Raw genomic sequence first — 22,251 nt, 5'->3', positions numbered from 1 at the left:
GAAAAAATGAAATATGAATTCTTAAGCCAAATATATGATCAATAATAAGAGCACATTCCATATTATGCTTGTTAAGAGATAGATTACTTCTATTTACTTATAGTAGACGAATCTATATTTTAAAATAATATAGAAATAAAAGCAACTAAAATTAATCTATGAATTTTTCTAAAAAATATAGTTTTAATAAACATCAATGCTATAAAATGATATATATTCATCTCAATCCAGTTTTTTTTATTAATTGTTGATGAACATAACTGTTATAAGGTGACTCTTATTAAAAGAAAAATTCAAGATAAAAGAGGTTGGTGGAGAGCGGAGAGAAAAAGAAAGAAAAAATTCGGAAAATTATCAATGGTACTCACGTGTTTTGTCAATTTATCAATGGTACCTTTAAGTTTTTTTTATTATCAATTGTATCCTCGTATTATTGAGCGTTTTACAATCGTAATCTTTTTTAACTTTTTATGTTCAAAACCGTTAACTTTCTTTTATGATTTGAATTGAAAAATAAAAGAAAAAGAAAAAAATTTAACGGCTTTGTACAAATTTAGATGAAGAAAGTTTAAAAATGTTATGGTTTGTAAAACGCTCAATAGTATGAGAATAACGTTAATAATAAAAAAAACTTAAGAATACCATTAATAAAATGTTAAAACTCAAAAGTAACATCCATAATTTCCTTAAAAATTATGAAAGACTTGGTGGAGGGTGGACAATATATAGTGAAGAGAGAGAAAAAAAAAAAAAAAGAAAATATAAAGCGGATTCAGAAATATACTTATCGGATGAGACTACCATTTTAATCATGATTTAAAGTGTCGGTAACAACCATTAAAATTCAAAAGTATACCTAAAAAATATATGTAGGTTATTTGATAAGTATACCTTAATTAATTTGTTTGACATGTTAGCTTATGTCATAAGTCTTTGAAATTAGTTGTATAACTTTTTTAAAAATTTGTATATACATGTATAATTGGAAAAGTATTTTCACATTGATTATTTACATGTGTTTGTGGATATTAAGCCTCAAAAATTGAGAAAAAAATGATATTTATAATATAAATTTTTTATGATTTTAATTAATTATGGTTGATCGAAAATAGTAAAAGTTAAAATAGTGCATATTGATAAATTGAAAATAAAAGTAGGTGTTTGGTAAATAATTTCTTATACAATTTGAGTATATTTAGGTACAAATAGATTTTTTATGTATGATATCTTTATGATATAAACTATATATTACTCCCTCCGTTCTTTTTTATCTTCCACATTACTATAACGGATAGTTTCAAAAGTTCTTCCACTTTAGAATACTTTCTATTTTTAGAAAGTTTTTATCCCACTTTTACCCCTTAAAACCCTCCTTTTATTTTAATGTACCCCTTTTCTTTTATTTATAATTATTTTCTCTCTCATACTTTCAATACAATCATTATTTCACACTACTATTTAATTAAAATAATACCCACTACAACCTCATAGTTCCAATACAATCATTACTTCACACTACTATTTAATTAAAATAATACCCATTACAATCCAAAGATTTTATCTTCCTTAATATGTGTGAAAAACTCAAAGTGGAAGATAAACAAAGAACGAAGACAGTACTAGTATTTAGTAAACTAGCTGGTCAAATTATTTTATTGTCCAATTTAGAATAAACTCCATCCACCAGCATAATCAAAACCAACTAGTTAAATCTGCCCGATAAAATTAATTTGTCCAAACAATCACTTTGATTAGCTATCAAGTATAACCTATCATACGATTGTCAAACTCCGAAAATAACTAAATTGAATAAGATGACAAATTAAAAGAATTTGAAACATCAACTTTTATTTTAATATTTTTTTATATCCATTTTCATTCTTAAATCTTAACATAATATAATCACTTTTAATTGTGGAATATTAAGAGTTACCATTTATTGCAATCAAATTCAACCCAGAAATAGTGAAGCACCAAGACAACCCGGTAACCCACCCATTACCGGCAGCATCTACCCTATACGGCAACAACTGCAAATCATCCCATTTCTTGAAGGTAACAACTTCATTGTCCAAACCCATATTCTGTTGCTGCTTTTCTTATTATTATTATTATTATTATTTTTTTTTTTTTTTTTTTTTAAAAAAAAACTATATTTCTTGCCAGATGTTCTGGATGGGATTTTGAAATTTGTTGTGCAAATGGTGTGAACTTTGAAAACTTGTTTAGATTTAACGTTTGGGTAAATTAATTGGGTTTGTTGGGCGAATCGTAAATTAGTGGGTTTCTTGTGAAGGTATTAGAGTAACCGTTGTGTTTTGTTGACTACATTTTTGTACTGATTATTTGATAAAATTAATGGGGTTTTCGGGAGGGTTGTAGTGATAGTGTTCGTATCCTATGTTTGAAATGCTATTTATTTTAATATGGGGTAGGGCGAGGAAGGGGAGGGCTAGGGGATGGGACAACGACGATCAAACATAGGAAAGGAAAGAAAGGTAAAGAAAGTGGAGGAATTTGGAGGGAGTATCCCTTGTTTGGATGGCAAAATGGAAGGAAAGGGATTTGGAGAGAAAAAAATTGAAAGAATTTGATGGATACTTTTTGTTAAGTTTCGATGTCTCTAAAGTTGGAAAGATTTATGGGAAAAACTCTCATCCCTCCTTTCCCTTTCATTCCTTTCTATACAAACAAGAGTTATTACCCTTTCATTCCTCTTTCCTTCCTTTCCCTTCCCTCTCTTCCCTTTCCCTTCTTTTCTCTTCTCTTCAAAATTGTTATCCAAACATAGTGTGATAGTTGATATACTTCTATTTTAGTGGTATTCATCAAGCCCTATTGTTTTACATCTTGTTTTTAGTATAAAAACATAGTCATATGAGATTTTGTTTGATTTGTTTTAACAAAAGCTTTCATAATATAAACTTATCATGAATTTTACTTATACACAAATAGAGACATTAAGGGTTAAAATAGTGCATTGGGCCAAGTAATGTTTTTGTGTTAATGTCTAACTCTTTGATTTAGTCATTAAAAGGTTTGAGTTTCCAATGTTTTTTGGAGTTAGGGTATGTCTTGAACTAATTATTGACTTGATTGGTTGATGTTGTTCCAAAATGCATGATGATTGATTCTGTATAAGTGTTATGTTAAGGATGACGATTTTCTTAAATGGTTATGGTCTTTGATGGAATTTTCTTAGATCGGATAACAGAGGAGTGTAGGAATGAAAAAAATATTGTTTAGCGATGCTATCTTGTTTTTCTAACGCTAACTGAAATAGGCAAAAATAGGCCATTTTGGGATAATTTTGTGCCATTTTTAGGAATTCATAGGGAATGAAAAAAAAAAATTACTATTTTTGTCCGTTCCACAATGTTTGCCTTATTACTATTTTTGGACATTATCCAACTTATAATACCCCACTAAAACGTACAATTTATTTTCAATTCCTACATTGAACTTAATGATTACCCCACTAAAGACTAAAATATCCAACTTAAGTGACGAAGTATCTTTCACGAGTATAAGTAGCAACAAGACAGGGCTCTCGTTAGTTTATGTGGATCAAATTTGAGCTGTAGGAATAATTCGTTTTGGAAATGCTAACCTTTGTTGCCTTGTCTTAGTTGAATACAATTTGAGGAACCAGACGGAAAGTTTAAGTTGATTATAAAAAGTCCCTTATATCTTCTTCGTTGTTACCTTATATCTTCTAGTTGTCACTTATGTTTTTTTTCTTCTATATTTCTAGTCTCTAGTCCATGCTTGTCTCTCTTAGCACGCAGTATAAACTCTGAATGTTGTGGGTCTAATTTTGCCTTTAATGTTTTGTATTTTGTTGTAATAGTTGCTACGAAGTAATGGCCACAGTCCTAAGTAAGGGGTGAAGTCGAATGTCTAGAGTTGAGCACGTTTAGTGTTGCTAGTTCAGTTTGAGTGCTATCTTTTTACGTCTTTTATAGTTTTGTAGTATCTAAGCTTCTCCTTAGTGGTTTGAGTTATAATTTTAGTGTCCATCAATCTTTCAATATCCAATTGTTGTTTGTAGAACAACTTTTTCTCGTGATTCCAACTGCTAAATTTTATCTATTAGACTTAGTGTATTCACTGGTTTTATATTAGATGCGCCTTTCGTGAGTACCTTATAGCCTACATCTTAGATCATTTTTTATTACCCCTGCAAATTAATATTTAAATTTTAGAACACTTGTGCACAAGGATTATAATTGGTCAAGAAAATTTATTATCTTAGTGTCCATCAATCTTTCAATATCCATTGTTGCTTTAGAACATCTTTTTGTTGTGATTCCAACTGCTAAATTTTATCTATTAGACGGAGTGTCTTGATTGACCTTATAGCCTACATCTTGGATTGTTTCTTGAGATTTTTCCTTTTTTCTTTGGTCATTCAGTTGAATCTAGATTAGGATTGAAAAGATGATCTTGAGGGAATTGGATTACATTTTTTTGGGGAAGACTTTTACCCCCATTAGCAGGAATACTGTTCTTCAGATCATGAAGTTCTCCTTCATCCCCCCTCCATCTTCATCAACAAGAGGATACCGATCTTTCTCCACCATTACTAGATCCTGCAAGGCAGGTTTCAGGGTTTTCTTGTTTGTCAAGACTTTTTTATGTGTGGCTATGGTTGTATTCTGTATATTTAGGAGTGATTTTGCATCTGTTAATTGATTATCCATTCAAACATGCAGATGGAAACAGGATCTTTTACATTTGGGCCTTATAAAATAGATGCAAAGGAAGTATTTCACTCTACCAATCTCTCTTATGCCATGGTGAATTTGCGCCCCCTTCTTCCTGGTAGCCTCTTTATCTTGTCTAATGCACATTTTCATCATCTGTTGTATTCTGGATATAACTAATGCTTGTAAATGACTGGCGAATGCTTTGTTCGGACATGATGTACGAAGAAAGGTTAAGTTCTTGTCGAATGACAATTTGCTTGCTTGACAGTACTGACGCTTAGTCTGGTCGATCTTATACACGGTTCAATTAGAAAGAGCACATTGATTCACATAGGCTCAAAGCTCTTTAGTTTTCTCGCTTAAGTTGATATGTAAAATCGAAAGGTTTTATACTTTCTCCTCACATTTTTATAATTTGCACCATTTCTCCTAAAAAATCACAATTATGGGAGGTACGGTGCAAATCAAAAAGAATGAAGTATAACTGATGACCGATGTTGCTCGGACTCTTCATTTTGCTTCACGTGCCTGTGTCCGATCCTTGATTCTCGGACAATGGTATGGCACTTAGACACTTCATTTTAGGCGTAGAACTGAATATTTAGACGTATTTGACATATGTACCAGTATCCAACATTAGTAGTCCAAGTAACATAGGCTACATAGCTGATGACCCATGTTTTTAATATGCAGCAGAAATTGGCTTTTTAGTATTTGCAGTTGCTCATTTTTCACTGTGTGGATTGCCTATAGATAGGCTTTGGCAATCAGAGTATTTATGTAGACTTAAAATAGCATTATTAGAAAAACTTTTCCCTGTTCTAGAAATTTTGTTTCTTGATTATAGAATACATCTTAGAAATTAGCTTACCCATTTCTAAGAGATATTTTTTCATCCTTTTTTGCAGGTCATATCCTCTGAATTTCGTTAACATTGTATTTCATATGATTGCATGTTCGTAATTTTTTGCATGATAATCATCTCAACTGGACAACTTAGGCATTATGAGTCTTTTCATACAAATACAAAAGAGAAAAAGAGAAGATTTACTCATTTGTCTGTTTCCACTTTTCTCTTCTCCTTGATGTTATTTGCTTGTTCTTTTACCTGGGGCGGAGCAAAGATTTTGAAAGCACTATTTATTTTTGCGGTTTCTTTTAAAATTAGGCCCTTCATTATATTAAAAGATAAATTTTTTTCAAGACAAAATGTATTGTAAAAATTATATTACTTTAAATATAAAAAGTTTTACATACAAATTACTTAAAAAGTGTTGCTCGGGATCGGGCTTAAATAGCACCATTTAACATTTGAGGCCTCTTATTTTGGGTGCCTAGGTGGTTGGCTTCTCCGGATACCCTTAGAACCGGCCCTGTCTTTTACAATAAGTAGATTGCTTCGTGCTTATGCTCTTTGTTCATGCTTGTACATGTGACAATAAAGTACATGTAAGTTTTAATATACTAAATGAAACTGGGATAGATCCCGCTATTGTTACCTGGAATGAAATTCGATTCAGAATGGATAACGAGAACAAGAACAAGGAACCCAACCTCGATTGACTTGAGAACGATTGGTACGAAATGCATTATATATAAAAATATCTTTGATGCTTGTATTGTCCATTGCTTGGTTTCCTTGACATTGCTTTACATGTACTCGTCTGCCCGAGGCGTGAAATGAAGCGCTTTGCTGATCTCACTGCCGATGAGACTTGTGATTTATGGCTTACAGCTCAAAAAGTTGGTAGTCGGCTAGAGGAGTACCACAAAGCATCGTCGCTAACTCTTGCTATACAAGTACGTTCTATAAATTTACATTACTTCTTGAAATGTTAACATTTCACTCTTTATAATTTATGAGTTGTATTCATTTTTAATCTACTATCTGTAGTACAATGTGTTAAATGTAAACGTATTAAAACGTCTTGAAGGACAAAAACCGCTGACCTGAAAGCAAATTACGACCCGACATCGTTGTTTATTGTCACTGGTTGGTTTGCCCACGAGGTTTGACACAACAGTATCGAATACTACCACTAGTATGAAACATATTTGCTATTATTAGGGAAAACCTAAAGGGACAAAGGTGTAAATATTTAGGTTAAACGGTCGAACCAATGTGACTAATCTATTTTTCATAATATCCGAGTCTGACACTTGGACATGTATTGTGTCGGATCTCCGAGTAACATAGCATCATGGAATCCTATGTTACTCGGACTCTTCAATTTGCTTCACGTACCCGTGTCCGATCCTTGATACTTGGACATTGGTATGGCACTTGGACACTTCAGATTAGGCGTAAAGTTGAATATTTAGACGTATCCGACACTTGGACACTTACCAATATCCGACATCAGTGCTTGAGTCCAAGTTTCATAGGTGGAATGCAATATACATGATGTTGATCTCGTTATCGATATCTCAGGATGGGCCTCACGCAGGACAGACTGTACCCCATGTTCACATTCACGTCCTTCCTCGTAAAGCTGGTGACTTTGAGAAGAATGATGAGATCTACGATGCGGTATGTCATGAATCCTTTTGTTTCGTTTCAGTTCATCTGTCATGAATATCTTTTACACTTTCGTTTTCCTGCTGTTGTGATCCCAGATAGACGAAAAGGAGAAGGAATTAGCTCAAAAGCTAGACTTAGACAAGGAACGGAAGGATAGAACTCTCGAAGAGATGAATCGAGAGGCCGAGGAGTACAGGGTGCTATTCTCCTGAAAGCTAAATCTTCAATCATTCGATGTACAATGTCTTATGCTTCCGTTCAAACTTCATGAATTCATTTTCCTGGTTGTTAGTTGCACTCTTGATTCGTTAGAAACCGAGCTCATGCACTTACTAATGAGCATACGATATGAATAAATCATTAATGTCGAACAATGTGAAGAAACGAGTAATTGAAATCCGATAGTTGATGCATATTGAACGTTGCCTGTATGCTAGATTGATCATGCCTTAGTTTGTGTAGATTGGCTATACTTAAGATGGCTTAGAGGAGATTGCAAATATTAAGAATTGTTTCGGTCATTGTTTGCGTTGTTTAAGTCATCATTTGACTCGTTCAAAGGATTTTTAAAACACATATAATTTAGTTTTGTCTGATGATTGGATTTAATGTAAGTCGACAAAAAATTGTAAAGTAAATAAACAACATTTTTATAGGCAAAGTTTTACGTACATTTTCATTTTTAATGCTTCAAATAATTATTTATTTTCATGCTTTATCCCACTTAAAATCTTTCTTTATTATTCTCGTGTTTGTCTAAATATAGTCATCTACACAACCAACACTTGGTATCAATCGTTTAGTCATATTGCAATTGTAAACAAAACGATAAAATTTACCTTATTAGTTATTTATAAATTTTAAACTTTAGATATACAATAATAATCAACTAATTACCAAAACAGTCTTAAGTTTTTTTAAATTGCTACTAAATGAGTAATTATTATAGAGATGTTTTATTGATAGTATGAGAATTATAAATTTGTAATAATATAAGATTAGATGAGAACATTGACACTTCGGTCTTTCGCGGGTTAACCCTCGTTTTGTAGGGACGTTTTTGCAAACACTATTTATTTAATGGATATTTCATGATATATCACTGAGTTTCTCCGAAATTCACCATATACCACACAAAAGTTTTAATACACCATATACCACACAAAAGTTTTAATACACCATATACCATTGAGTTTTCGTCTGTTAGCACAGAATACCATTAGTGACAATTGTCGTCAGTGTGTCATTTGTGTTAAATTACCAGTATGCCCTTACGCATTCAACTAGCGCCATTGTTAGGTTTGACTTCCCCAAACACAACATATGTCTTCAAAAAATTGACCCTCATCTTTCTTCTTCTCCATTCAAGAAACTCTCTATTTGTCTTCGTTGATTTAGAACTTTTAAAATCCATCAAAAATTTGCAAAGTATCGATTTGTGTGAAGTGAATTGCAGGTTTGTGAGGCAGTATGGTGGTCGTGACTGAATTTTGCACAAAGTTCGCTAATTCGGTGGATTAAGCATACGCAAGGTATTAGTATCCTTATCCATTTGCATTTCAAGTTCTGATTTTGTATTTTTTTTTCAAAATTGAGTTAGGGTTAGGGTTTGGTGGAAAATGATTATCTGTGTCAGTTTGTTTGCTATGAAATTCGAATGTGAATTATATGAAAGTTAAGTGTGATGTGTTGCATGCGAATTTGAATTATGCTAAAGTGATGTGTTTTTGTTTTATATGTGATTTATAGTTTGGATTGTGATGTAATGTGTTGTTGGTAAATGTTGTTGTTAGGATGAGTACAATGTGGTTGTTATTAGTTCGTGCTCCAGGGGGTACTTTTGATGCGAGGGTAGATGACACTAATAAGACCAATTTGATGGAGTTGATTGAGTATATATTTGAGGATCCAGTGAAACAGAACGTATATCTCCCTAAATACTTCACCCTGTTTGTGAGTAAACCTAGAACAAATCGTAAGTTAGAGTTAGTTGATGATGGGGCAATGTTAAAAATGTGGGAGTGGAATGAAGGGAAGAGTGAAATTGAAGTGTTTATAGAAAAGACAGAAACACTATCTCTTGTGTTTCGGTCTGCAAAAGCTAGTTGGGCAAAAACTTTGAAGAACATGGCTGAAAATATTAGGCTAATGGAGGAAGAGAATAGAAGGATGGCTGAGGAAGCAGAAGCTGAGGAGCAGCTTTTGGCCCAGCAGGCATATACTGTGGCTGTTAAGGTCCCTGTTTTGAATGTTGATGATAATGGGATTGAATATGTAAGAGTGTTTGCTACCCCAGCAGCTGATGAGGTTTTTCCAGGAGATTCACAATCTCAACCCTCACAACCTCCATGCTCACAAACAAAAACATTTCAACTAAAAACATCTCAACCAAATTACCCTCCAAGAAGAAAAAAGCTTACTCCAAAGAAGAAGAAAATACCCCTGCACAGTCAACCCAACAGCAGCCTAGGCAAACAACCCAACCCAAAGAACAAACCAGGTTTAAACCCAAGGAGTGGAGGGTGCCTAAAATCACTGCTGTTAAGTTTGGCCTTGATGTTGGCAAGAAAACTGCACCAGGGAGGCAACTCAACACTAGGAGCAAAAAAAAAATTTGTGATCGAAGAAATTGATGTTGAGTTTGATGGCTGGCTTTCTGATGATAGTGAAGATGGTGATTATGAAGCTTCTGATGTTGAGGCTAATTTTGATATGGAGTTGGACATTGAGGATAAGTACATTGTGAGAGAAGAAGATGTTCCTGATAATATACATGAGAAGACCTTTGAGGATTACTTAGATGGGTCTCTTGTGTTAGACAAAATGTACAAAAATGGTAAAATCTGGTCTCACTTACCATTTGGATCCATTGTTCTTGAGGAGTGGTTGATTTTTGAAACCAAAACACAGTTTCTAGATGTATTCAGAGATTACTGCATACAATAGGGCTTTTCTGTTTTAGTTGACCATGCTAACAATAAGAGATACATAGCAAGGTGTTTGAGGAGGGATTGCACTTGGAGGATTCATGCTTCAGTTCTAAGAGACAAAGTCAGTTGGGCTATAAAGAAGATAGAAGGAGAGCATGCAACTTGTGGGAGGCTGGAAGAGAATCCTATGGTCTCTTCAGCATGGCTATGCAGACAATTGTTACAAGACTTAGAGGCAAACCTAGATGTCCCAGTTGATTCATTGCAGAGGCTGTGCATGGAAAGGTATAGGATCCATTTGAAGCTGAGATTGTTATACAAAGTGAAGAGTTTAGCCAAGGAGCAATTACACGGTGGGTTTGCTGAGTCCTATCCAGCTCTTCCAAAGTATGCTGAAATGATAAAGTCCACAAATCCTGGGTCTTATGCTCTGGTTACATGGACTGACAGTTTGAAATTCAAGGCCTGTTTCCTATCTTTTGCAGCTCAAGTTAGAGGATTTTGGGGTGGTTGTAGACTTATCATAGGAATAGATAGTACAAAAGGATTATGCTCACTGCAGTTGCAATAGATGGGAAAAATAAGATCTTTGTGTTAGCCTATGGGATTGTTGACACAGAGAGCATAGATACCTGGACTTAAAACTTCAGAAATTTGAGGTGCCTGTTTGCTCAGTATGGATCTCAGAAGGATGATTGGACTTTTATTAGTGACGGGATGAGGGTAAGTTTCTTCTTTGTCTTTAATTTGAGATTATGAAGCTGTATACTAACTTAGTCTTTTTTTTAGGGGGTTGAATCAACATTGTTTAAGGTTTTCCCAAGAGCTACCAGGAGGTTATGCTGCCAACATTTGTACTCAAATTGCAAGGTTGCAGGATGGAGTGGGACAACATTTCATAAACTGTTTTGGATTGTTGTAAATGCCTACAATGAGTATGTTTTTGGAAAAGCTATGTCCAAGATAAAAGAGTTTGATGCAACAACATATGATTACTTTACAAATGTAAAAGAGCAGTGGAGTGTGCACATGTTTGACAGGACAGTTTGTTGTGATCATAACACAACAAACTTCTTAGAGTCATTCAATGCAATAATAAAGGCCAATAGGGGCATGCCTGTGTTGACATTGCTGGAAGGTAAATTTTTGTCCCTGTTTTGCTCATTTAAATGCAAAAAAATTGTTGTTGCTTACTGTGTGTTTTTTTTTTGAATAATTAAGCTATCAGGAATTGGTGCATGAAAAGGATGGGTTTCAGGTTTGATAAAGCAATGGGCATGGGACCTAATGATCTGACAGAGCATGCAAAGGGGGTGCTGGCGACTAGGATTGATGAGTCTAGGTTCTGCAATGTCACTGCAGCTGGAGGTGGAGAGTTCGAGGTGAGGGATGGCCATGTCAAGTTCCTTGTCACCCTTGAAAATATGACTTGTGGGTGTGGGAAATGACAAAGATCAGGGATCCCTTGCAAGCATGGTCCAGGGTCATTTACAACCAGAGACTTGATCTTAAGGACTTTGTCTCACCTTTCTACAAGGGGGCTGCATACAAACTCACTTACGGAGACCACATCCACCCCATGGTTGATCCAACTCACTGGCCTTCACTTGATGTGTCAGAAATTGCACCACCCCAAGGGAAAAGAAATGCTGGTAGACCACCTAAGCAAAGGAGAAGAGCTGCTCATGAAGCAAAAAAAGGAAAGAGGTACGAGAATAACAAATGTAGCCTATGCAAAGAACTAAGCCACAATGCAGTGACATGCAAGGCAAAAAAGTCATCAGCAAAGAAGGCAGAACATGCAGCTTCCTCTTCACAGCAAAGGGGAAGAGAAAGGCTGCTACTTAGCATTGTTTAGTGTCATTTTTTGGTAAACAATGTTTAGTGCCAAATTGCTTTTGAACAAAATGTTAACTACTTGGTTTGTATGACACTTCTCTTGTTTATCACAATTCTAATGTATGCACAAACTAGTCCTTACACTCAGCCAACGACTATATTTAAAAAAAATGGTATTTCACATAAAAGTAATAGTACATGGTGAATTATTAATTTACCACAAACGGCACATTGACGGCAGTTGTCATTAATGGTATTCTGTGCTAACGGATGAAAACTCAATGGTATATGGTGAATTAAAAATTTTTGTGTGGTATATGGTGAATTTCGGAGAAACTCAGTGGTATATCATAAAATATCCGTTCTTCTACTTTAATTTAAGAAATTTTTTTTTTCCATAATTAGGATTTTACCTTTTACCAAGTTGACAAATAACCGTTATTAACTTATAATTGCTCTTTTCTAACCGCCTAACGCCGCCATATTCGGAAAGCGACGCCCATCGTGCCACTTTGTCGCCGCCAAAATTCAGCGCTCACTATACTCCCAATTTTCGATAGGCGAAATTAGGGTTTCCCCGGGGAATCACATTTCCATTACCATTATCGACGCCCGTTGTCACTCCTAAGGTAATCCTGTAAGCTTTTTTGCAATGTTAGTTTGCATTTGAAACTATTCAATTTGTTTAATCATCAAATTTTTGGTGGAATTTCTGTAATATTGAGAATTATTTTTTGGAATTTTCGGTCAGTTAAAACACTACTCTATAGCTATATTATCGTCCTATGTGTTTCTTCAATTTTCAACTTGTTCAATTATCATTTTTCGGTGGTATTTCTGTAATAATAGTAATCATCTTTCTGAGAGATGAATTGATGTTCAATTGTTTGATTTGGAGTTCATATCTCAATGAAAAAGTTATCGTCCTATGACTATTTTTGATGATTTATTTGCTCCAAATTTATAGAATTATAGTGTATATATTTTAAAGATTTTCTAGGGTTTCCCCACAGGGATTTAGCTAGTCGAAAGACCTCATTCTATTACTGTTCTGATTTCGTCTGATGATAACATTCTATTTTATAGGTGCACAAGAAAGAGAACTGAGGACCACAAGATGGGTAAAAGAGGAAGAGCAACAGTTGTAGTACTAGGAGATATTGGCCGTAGTCCGAGAATGCAATATCATGCTCTCTCACTTGCTAGTCAGGTGAATCAGTGCCTTCATTCTTTTTTTCTTAATTTTAAAACATTTGTATGTTGTGATTTCACTATCTTCTATTCTTTTTTCACCCATGCTCTCAAACTATGGTGTATATTTATTTATGGTACAAAAAGTGATGGATCATTGGTTTCCATGAGCCAATCAAAGGAAACATTAAAAACAAATGAAGAAAAGAAATGAGAAATTGTTGGTTTTTATTGTAGCTTTATCGTGTGGAGTTTTGCTAATGGATTTACTGTCTAGTGAATGATTCTTTCAAGCAAATGTTGTCTTCAAAATGCTTGATTAATAGTTGTTTATCTGCTAGATTTACTATTTTCGCCTTTGTTGCTCTGGAGACATGCCAGTTTCTAATATGAGTTATTTTTTGCCTTTGTTAATGTCATTTGAGTGACACCTTTGTTTTGTTTTCTTAGGCATCTCTCAAGGTAGATATTGTTGCTTACGGAGGTATGTATGGCATCTGATGTTTTGTTTCTGGTTATCATTTCATGTGGTGCTAATCTTATTGTGTCTTTTATCATGATCAAAAGCCTTCTTTGCTTCCGAAATTCAGATCTTGCTCTTAAGTTTTCTGAATTCTTTTTAGCTTTTGAATTTAGATGAGCTAGTTTGGCATGATTAAGACTCATCTAATGCATTTTATTGACCTTTTGGAGGATTTCTATTTAGGTTACCCGTGGAATTATTTTTCAAATTAAGAGGAGATTATGGTGATGCTTTAGAGGTATTTGAATGGGTATAGTTCATCACTGTATTGAGACCATACTGTATAGGTTTTTCAGCTTACTGCGATTGAAACATAGGCTGGGAAAACCGCAAATGTTCTTGATGAACGCAAAAGCCGTTTTGCTGTTTTGACAGTAACCATATTTTTACACTGTGCAATACTTCCCTTAACCTTTTGTAGTTTCTTTATTTCATGTATGATGAATTTATTCTTTTTATGGAGTGAATCCTAATTTTGTATGGCTTCTATACAACATAAGTCAATAAGTGCGACCATACGTCTGTATATATATATAGGGGTGGAAATCTAATAAAAAGGGTGCTTAAAATAAAAAGGATAAAAACATTATACACCCTTGATTTTAATAAGATTTAAAAAATCTAAAGTCAATATTGAGCAAGAAAAGCTTAAATTGTTAGGGTCACTATGTTATAAACAAGTGAATTTTTTTGAAATTCTATTCTATAACATAGTATAATTCTTATTTTATATACAGTGACAAAATCCTCCTTATCCTTCATATTTTAAGTAGTCTTTTTTATTTGATCCTACATTTGTATTAGAGGTACTTTTACCATATAGAACCATAGATGTGAATAAGTGAAGGAGTGTCATCAATGAGGACACACTTACCCCCTAAGGCCCTAAATGCTCATATGTAACTGTTTTCTTGGTTTTCATCATGAAAGTAGTCATCACATGATGCTATTAGAAATGCCTTGTCGGATTATTTTTGCCTTATTCATCTAGAAGAATAGGGAGAAACACGGAACATGGAACATGGAACACCTCACCAGTTGGCAATACTTAGGTAGTTTGTTCTTTATTTCTATGTCTTTAAATGTCATTATGTTTGTCACTAGATTGTTTAGCAATACTTTCACTGAGTTTGTTTCACCTTTCCTGTTGTCAACAAGCTGTTAGTGTTGTGAAACAGGATTTGAGCATGTTATTTTCCTTATATAGTTGACTTGGAACTTCTGTAGGTTCCGATCCGCACCCTGCTGTTCTTAAGCATCCTTCCATTTGTATTCACAAAATGGTAGTGCGCTGTTTTATGCTTTAAATTGTATTAGTGCAAATTGACGTCCATTTTTCTCAAGTTTTGTGTTGATTTGCAGGCACAATGGCCTAAGTTTACACAAAATCTACCTTGGGTACTCCGTTATTTTGTACTTTTGCTCAAGCCAATATTTCAATTTCTTGTACTTCTCTGGCATCTTTGTGTTAAAATACCAGCTCCAGATGTTTTCTTAGTCCAGGTGAGCAAGTGCACAATCTTTTTTTCTTTAAACCTATTGGTTGAAGTCTCAGGTCAACTAGTTTGAGTTTGTGCTCTGGATTATTGTGGAAATTTCTGTACTTTATATGGCTCTCATATTTGGCAGTTTTATTAGCTTTACGATTTTCTCTTCTCTAGTTAGGAATTCAACTGAGTTGTACTTTGGTTGAAGGGGCGTCGTTTCAGAAAGCTCCATTTCAGGAGATACCCTCTAGATTTGGAGTTGAGGGAGCCACAAGTTTATAGTCGTTCCAGGGTCTTTCTTGTTTTCAGAAAATTCTGATGGGGTATGGTTGGACAAATGCTAAGGTTTCTTTTTGCAGTAGTTTGATGCTTAAAAGAGTCTCATGGCGAATTGGTAGTGTGTAGAATCAGATTAGGCTCTTTTTCAGACGAGGCTATGCTTTGAGTATCTTCTAGCTTGTGAGTTTATGACTTCACAAATCTTAACAGCACCTTGCTTCTGTGGAACAAAGCCAACATTTCTAATGAGGGTAATAGTAAGGAGTGTCTGAAGGGCTCAATTTTAAGCTAGACTACCAAAAAGCTAAACACTGAATTGGATTCTGATTCCACCTTTTTTTCTAATGAGGTTGTTATAGATGATGATGAGGTTTGATTTTTAAGAGAGACTATGAAACGGCTAAAGAGTAAACTGGGATTTCTTGGGTGGAGATATGAAGTCTTAGGTTTTGCCGTTTTGGCTTTGCATTAAAGACACAAATTTAGGGTTATCTTTAACATCTAGTTTCTACCTTTTTGGTTAATGGTTGTCCTGTGATATGGTTCGCAACCTGGATAGAGGGATAGTGCTCATGTTGTCACTTGTCACCTTTTTTACTTGCCTTATGATTTATTTTATTTTCATTATTTATTTACTTGGTGTCATTGAGGTAATGGAATGTTGTTGAAGATTTCCTTTTTTATTAGGATCAAGTTCTGAATATGTTACTATGCATAAACATTTACTCCTTTACATAAAATAATGTAATTGTTCAACCAGAGAGCTTTGCGTTCGTGAGTATGTTGAAAACTAGTCTTTTTTTGGCAAAAATATCTTTTTCTGGATATATTTTATGCTTTTTCTAGATATATTTTATGCTTTTTCTTTAATTCAAAGAAAACCTTATTCTATTATCTTTGTATCTACTATATATTTACACGTGACCAAGTGTGTTTGCCTGAGATTAGTCGCTAGATCACAATAATTGGTTTTCTGTCTCCTTACTGGAGAAATGCGATAGCGGATGTACACGCTGCATGCTTGAGGTGACATCCATACATTTTTTTTTTGAATTTTAGTTTGGAAGGAAGTAATTATCCATCTCAGGGAAATAGACCTTTTACTGATACAAAATACCAGAAAGGAAACAAACAAAACCAATAACCAACTTCTTTGTATAAAAGGATATATGGAGACATTTGAAAAGAACCATAGTCCATTACTAGAACCACAGCCTTGCATCATATTATATATTTTGGGCCTCTGGTACACATTATTTTCTGTACTTCTCTATCATCAACCTCAGTTGTGCGTTTTCTGTTTTTCTTGATTTCTTCATGACTCTGGTAGTATTGTGTATTGTTTTTCACTTTTCCTTCTGAATTGGGTTCATTACAAACTCAATTTGGTTCTAGTTGACCCCTTCCTTTACAATATTTGGTTGGTTTTGCAATGCTTGATTCCTGAATATATAGTGCTACCCTCCTTGACTTTTATTGGGATTTGCACAGAATCCTCCATCTGTACCGACTTTGGTGGCTGTTAAATGGGCAAGCTGGATAAGGCATTCAGCTTTCATAGTGGATTGGCATAATTTTGGATATACTCTTCTAGGGTTGTCTCTTGGTAGAGGAAGCCGTTTTGTTGCAGCATATCGTTGGTAATTTCTCATTGTTCGGTTTTGGCATACATGCTCTTGATATGACTGTATGTCATGATTAATGTTTGTATTTTCTTGCAAGGTTTGAGAAGCATTATGGACAGCTGGCAGATGGCTCTCTGTGTGTAACAAAGGCCATGCAACATGAATTGGCTCAAAACTGGGAAATCACGTGAGTGCTTTACTTGATTAATTGTATCTGTTTGCTGTTAATAGTGATGCTCCTTCAGTGACTAATATTTTTTCCTCTGTCGAGTGTAGAGCCACTGTGCTGTATGATCAGCCTCCGGATTTTTTTCATCCTGCTTCTGTAGAAGATAAACATAAGGTTAGCCAACTTCTTCTTTTTATTTTGGTTTATGATTTCACTTGTATTTGCGCAATTGAATCATCTTTTATCATCTGCAGCTGTTCCTTAAACTGGACAAAGAGTTCAGACACTTTGAGGGAGTTCGAGATTGTATCAGTCATGGTAACATGCGACTTTCGAATGCTTTTCTATAATGTAGGTGATGTGAATAGCCTGTTAAGATGCCTATGTTTTTAGGAAGTAGACATATGACAGATGAGTCACATGACAGTCTTTTCACAACCATTTTCAAAACTGGTGTCATTGAAAAGTCAACCAGGCCGGCACTTGTCGTTAGTAGTACAAGCTGGTGAGCTGAATCTGCAACTTAATACTTCATTGATGTGCTGTCCTGCAAGTATGTCTTACATTTCTTCTTTGTTTGCTGCTTGAGATTGGTCTATAATTAAGTTTTTTGTTTTCTGATGTATTTTCTGCTTTTCAGAATTAAAAAACAAATATAGGGCTATAAGTTGGTGGTTTGTTTATGTGTTCATTTTTCTTTGAGGAACAGGACCTATGTATCTTTACTTCTCTAGCTTATGGTGTTTCTTATAAATGAAGACCCACATGCTTTTCTCATGACTTGCATTTATAAAGGTATTAGGTTGATATGCTAGATAGTTCATGTTAAAATTTTGATCTGAAAACTCAAGCTCATTTACTTGCTTATATTGAATATTATACGCCTTCTCTTGGTCGCTTTTGCAGATTTCTTGTCCTTCATTTTTTATGATAGAAGATCTGTGTGAAAATTGAAGTGTTTGTACCCTTGTTAGAGATTAGGCATGTTGACTATTGAGTATGTAGCATTTGATACAAATGTTAATTAAATGAAATGTCCAAGTACATAGGAGCTTATAATGATCACGTGCATTGTTTCTCGATCGGATTACAAAGTCAATCAAAATTCAAAACTGACATAAAATATGATTCCTCAAGCTGTCCTGTAGCTTTCTTCACTCTGGGTCCACTAAATTATGGAGTACGTTCTTGTTCCTAAATGTTCCTACAAGGAATGTTCACAGGATTTAAGAAAGATGAAATATTTGTAATTGAGTAATGATAAGGTAGGTAGTGAAAATAATTTTATTGGTTTCAATTACGTAGGGAATATGTAGGGACCACAATAAAATAAAGTGAAAATAGAGAAAGAAAAATATGATTCTTTGTGGATTAGATATTTTATTTTGGTTTTAATTGTAAGTGGGAACATTGAGGGACCACGAGAATAGACTATAGAGATTTTATAAAAAAAAGTAAGAACAAATTTGTCCAATATATGTAAATTATGGATTAAATATAAATCGCTATGATGCTTAGTGTAAAAATACTGCAATAGCCGCGATCGTGCTAGCGGAACGGTGATACGGAAACAGGATTGATGTGGTTATCATTATGCCTAAATATTTGTTGAAACCATACCCAAAACGCGGTTTTTGTACACCTTCACAATGTGGGAAGTATCAATTAGTTTTTCACCATAGGTGGATAAATTTTGAAAAAAAAAGTGCTATCACTCGGTTTTCACCATAGTTGGATGCTAAGATATGGAATATCCCTAATTTTTTGGTCAAAGACAATAGATTTCTAAAAGTTCTCAAATAATAAGTTAATCAAATTAAAATTTTCTGCTTACAACTTCATGTGAGGTGTATTAATTTGCCAATACTTGATGTTAGGACACCAGATGAAGATTTTGATATCCTCCTGGAAGCAGCTGTCATGTATGACAGACGCGTTGCAGCAATCTTAAATGAGGATGATTCAATAAAGAACGAGGCTATTTGGGATGCAATGAATGATGGAAAACAAATTATGTATCCTAGATTGTTGTTTGTAATTACAGGTACTTGATGTATTGACATGTTTATCTTATTTGCTATTTCCCTAAGAAGGCTGAGGAAATGAAATTTTCACAAATGGTACATTGCAGGAAAAGGCCCCGAAAAAGAAAAATACATACAGAAAATAAAGAACCTAAACCTTAAGCGTGTGGCTTTTAGAACAATGTGGTTGGCAGCCGAAGATTATCCGTTGCTTCTTGGTAGTAATAGTAAAGTTTTGGTGACGTTGTTTATTCCTCCTGATGAATGAACCTGCTTTCTTATCTGTCACTTAGAAAAAGATTGCAGTTAGTGAGTTTACTAGTTCTGGTTGTTTACAGGTTCAGCTGACCTGGGGGTTTGTCTGCATACTTCCTCATCTGGATTGGATCTTCCAATGAAGGTGTTGGAGTGATGTTAAATTTAATATATATTTGCATGTGATGAACCAGATTTCTTTATCTTGTGGTTATAGATAAGATAGAAGAACCTGCAACTGTGCTTAAGAAATCTTCTTTAATATGATTAACTCTTGGTGCCAGGTTGTGGACATGTTTGGTTGTGGCTTGCCGGTTTGTGCTGCATCTTACTCATGGTATCTTGATGAAACGTTTTCCTTATTGCCCCCTATTTTTCCCACTTAGTGATTAAGTTACACTTTTTTGAAATGCTTGATTCTCCCCATTTCTTAACAATTAACTTTGTAAATCTGATTGGATTTGCTTTTTTTAGTATTGAGGAACTTGTCAAAGTTGAAATCAATGGTCTTCTTTTCTCTTCATCTTCAGAACTTGCAGATCAGCTCTTAGTAAGTTTTCTAATGTTTTGACTTGTATTCATGTTTTGGCTATTGATTAATCTTCATTGTTCTCCCCCTATAAGTCCTCAGTAGTTATTTGTGATAAGGCATAATTTCTGGCCTCGTTATGGGTCAAGGCCAATGGCCTCTTTCAACATTGTTCTTTAAATGAGCTATTTAGAGGGATTCCGATCACTGGATATTAAAATGACTTTCCAAACTCTTTTATGTTATTTGATTCAATTAAATTACCTTTGAGCTTATTGCTCACCAAACTGATTTGCTCCCATTTTGGCTATTTGCTACAGTATTACGCTTTTGGCCTTTCCCTGCTTAAATTCATTGTTATTATTGCACTAATTGTATCCATTATTTGTAGATGCTTTTTAAGGGTTTTCCTAATGAATGCGATGTGCTGTCGTCATTGAGAAATGGAGCTCTAGAAACAAGGTCTTCAGCAGCCTGGGCAACTGAGTGGGAGGAGCATGCAAAACCCTTAGTATTAGAGGCAAGTACTGCTTCATTATCTATTAGCTACTTTTGGTGTGTGCTAAAGTCTTGGGAAATTGAAAAGGTATTGAAATTATATAGCATTTATAAATTTATTTGATAGGAATTTGCAATTATATTTCACACATGAAGGTAAGCCGAATTTATGTGTATTTTCTAATGCACCCTATTCCGAGGTTTCATTTACCTGGAGTATATGTATCATTGCATTGGTACAACAACGATGCTAAAGCTCTAATCCCAACTATACGGGTTTGGCTATATCGATAGATCGTCATTTTAAAAGAGAATACTGGATTTGGCCCACCTCAAATTTTTCACGTCATTCCTCACTTTCTTTTATTCTGATCATCTGCAAGCTACGTCCCACCTCTTCCTCTTTTCGACATTCAACATTTTTTGGTCTTCTTTGCACATGACTAATATTTTATCTAGTTTTCGTGTAAATTTGCAAACAATGACATTTTTCCACATAATTCTCATTATGTTCACAAGGAGTATGTAAGGTTGCATTACTATCCCAAAAGTTTCTTTGTATGTACTACTCTTTTAAAACTTCAAATTGTTACAGATGAACATCGTATGTTCTTTAACTTGCAGGTTATTTCTCGGAACTCGACTTGATCTTCAATCTTCATCTTATTGTGCTCATGAAACTATAAGATCTGCCATTTTCTGCACTTCAGAAAAGCTTTAGAATTCTGTCAAAATTTGGTTATGTAGTTAATCCCCTTGTTCATTTACTGGTCTATCAAAATATGAACTCATAATGTATCTGGATTTCGTCCATATCGGCCATTGTTAGGGCTGTTCAAAAAAAATTCGACCCGTTTGATCCGACCTGCTGACCCGCAACATAAATGGCGGGTCAAATTCATTGTAGTTTCATGTTTTGATATGGATTTAATGGCCTTGGAATCAAAGGCATTCATTCGGATCATCAGTTCGATTACGTGTAAGGTGTTTTCGGTCATGTCAAAATTGAGTCTTGTATTCACGTTGGTTTTTACATTCTAAATCTTTTACAAGTCGAGTTTGATTGTATAAGGTATGGTAAATATTGGATCAATTGCTTAAAGGATACTCTATCATTATTCAAATTTTCATCATCTTTATCTAAATTTAGTGCTTTGTTGGCGTATTTTAGGAGTACCTTTTTAACAATTTGCATTTTAATTATTACAGATTGTTGTATGAGACGGTTTCACTGAGAGACACATTTCATACATACCAAATAGCTTATTTCATATCAAGAGATGGTCTTTTATAAGATTAACTATTTAACTATTTGCAAGTAAGTCTTACCCTTAGTCACTCATACACATTTGTATATGGACAAATGTAAGCATAAACAAATGCTTTTATAAGGTTTAGTTTTTCTATTTGGAAACTTAGAAAATTCGAAGTTTGCTAAATACAAAAGACAGTTTAATTGTAAAAAAAGAAAAACTTTTAACGGGAAAAAAGACTATTAATATTTATTTGAAAATCAACGCATACTCAAATTGTTAATGCTACAATTAATAAATGACCTTAGCCAAATATGAGATAAAATTCAAAAATAAGCTAATTGAGTCAAATTTATATCTGAGTTAACATTAAATCGATTAAAAATAGAAAGATTGAAACAATTAAACAATATTTTTGT

The 22,251-nt window shown here is 34.2% G+C and overlaps 2 protein-coding genes across 3 annotated transcripts; both read left to right on the top strand.

The window, feature by feature from the left end:
- Nucleotides 1–1,804: 1,804 nt before the first annotated feature.
- LOC130806123 (bifunctional bis(5'-adenosyl)-triphosphatase/adenylylsulfatase FHIT) lies at nt 1,805–7,661 on the top strand. The gene is made up of 6 exons (XM_057671068.1): nt 1,805–2,055; nt 4,416–4,599; nt 4,716–4,825; nt 6,362–6,509; nt 7,141–7,239; nt 7,326–7,661. Exons 2-6 carry the CDS (start codon nt 4,441–4,443, stop codon nt 7,440–7,442), a joined length of 633 nt encoding a protein of 210 aa, XP_057527051.1. The 5' UTR covers nt 1,805–2,055; nt 4,416–4,440; the 3' UTR covers nt 7,443–7,661.
- A 4,797-nt stretch (nt 7,662–12,458) lies between these two features.
- Nucleotides 12,459–21,703, top strand: LOC130806120 (UDP-glycosyltransferase TURAN). 2 transcript variants are annotated; one of them, XM_057671062.1, is made up of 17 exons: nt 12,460–12,628; nt 13,086–13,209; nt 13,641–13,674; nt 14,941–14,996; nt 15,076–15,216; nt 16,971–17,119; nt 17,202–17,291; nt 17,381–17,447; nt 17,528–17,591; nt 17,667–17,778; nt 19,151–19,317; nt 19,405–19,515; nt 19,636–19,697; nt 19,837–19,889; nt 20,027–20,102; nt 20,473–20,601; nt 21,204–21,703. In XM_057671062.1, the coding sequence occupies exons 2-17, from the start codon at nt 13,117–13,119 to the stop codon at nt 21,225–21,227; spliced, it is 1,428 nt and encodes a 475-aa protein (XP_057527045.1). In that variant the 5' UTR covers nt 12,460–12,628; nt 13,086–13,116; the 3' UTR covers nt 21,228–21,703. The 2 variants fall into 2 exon arrangements, with proteins under 2 accessions (XP_057527046.1, XP_057527045.1); XM_057671063.1 differs by lacking the exon at nt 17,667–17,778 and having other exon boundaries at nt 12,459–12,628; nt 19,159–19,317.
- Nucleotides 21,704–22,251: the final 548 nt, after the last annotated feature.

The sequence above is a fragment of the Amaranthus tricolor genome, chromosome 2 (assembly GCF_026212465.1).
Source record: "Amaranthus tricolor cultivar Red isolate AtriRed21 chromosome 2, ASM2621246v1, whole genome shotgun sequence".
Lineage (NCBI taxonomy): Eukaryota > Viridiplantae > Streptophyta > Magnoliopsida > Caryophyllales > Amaranthaceae > Amaranthus > Amaranthus tricolor.
The sequence above is the reverse complement of the archived record's forward strand: the minus strand, read 5'-3'. Positions and strand labels throughout refer to the sequence as shown.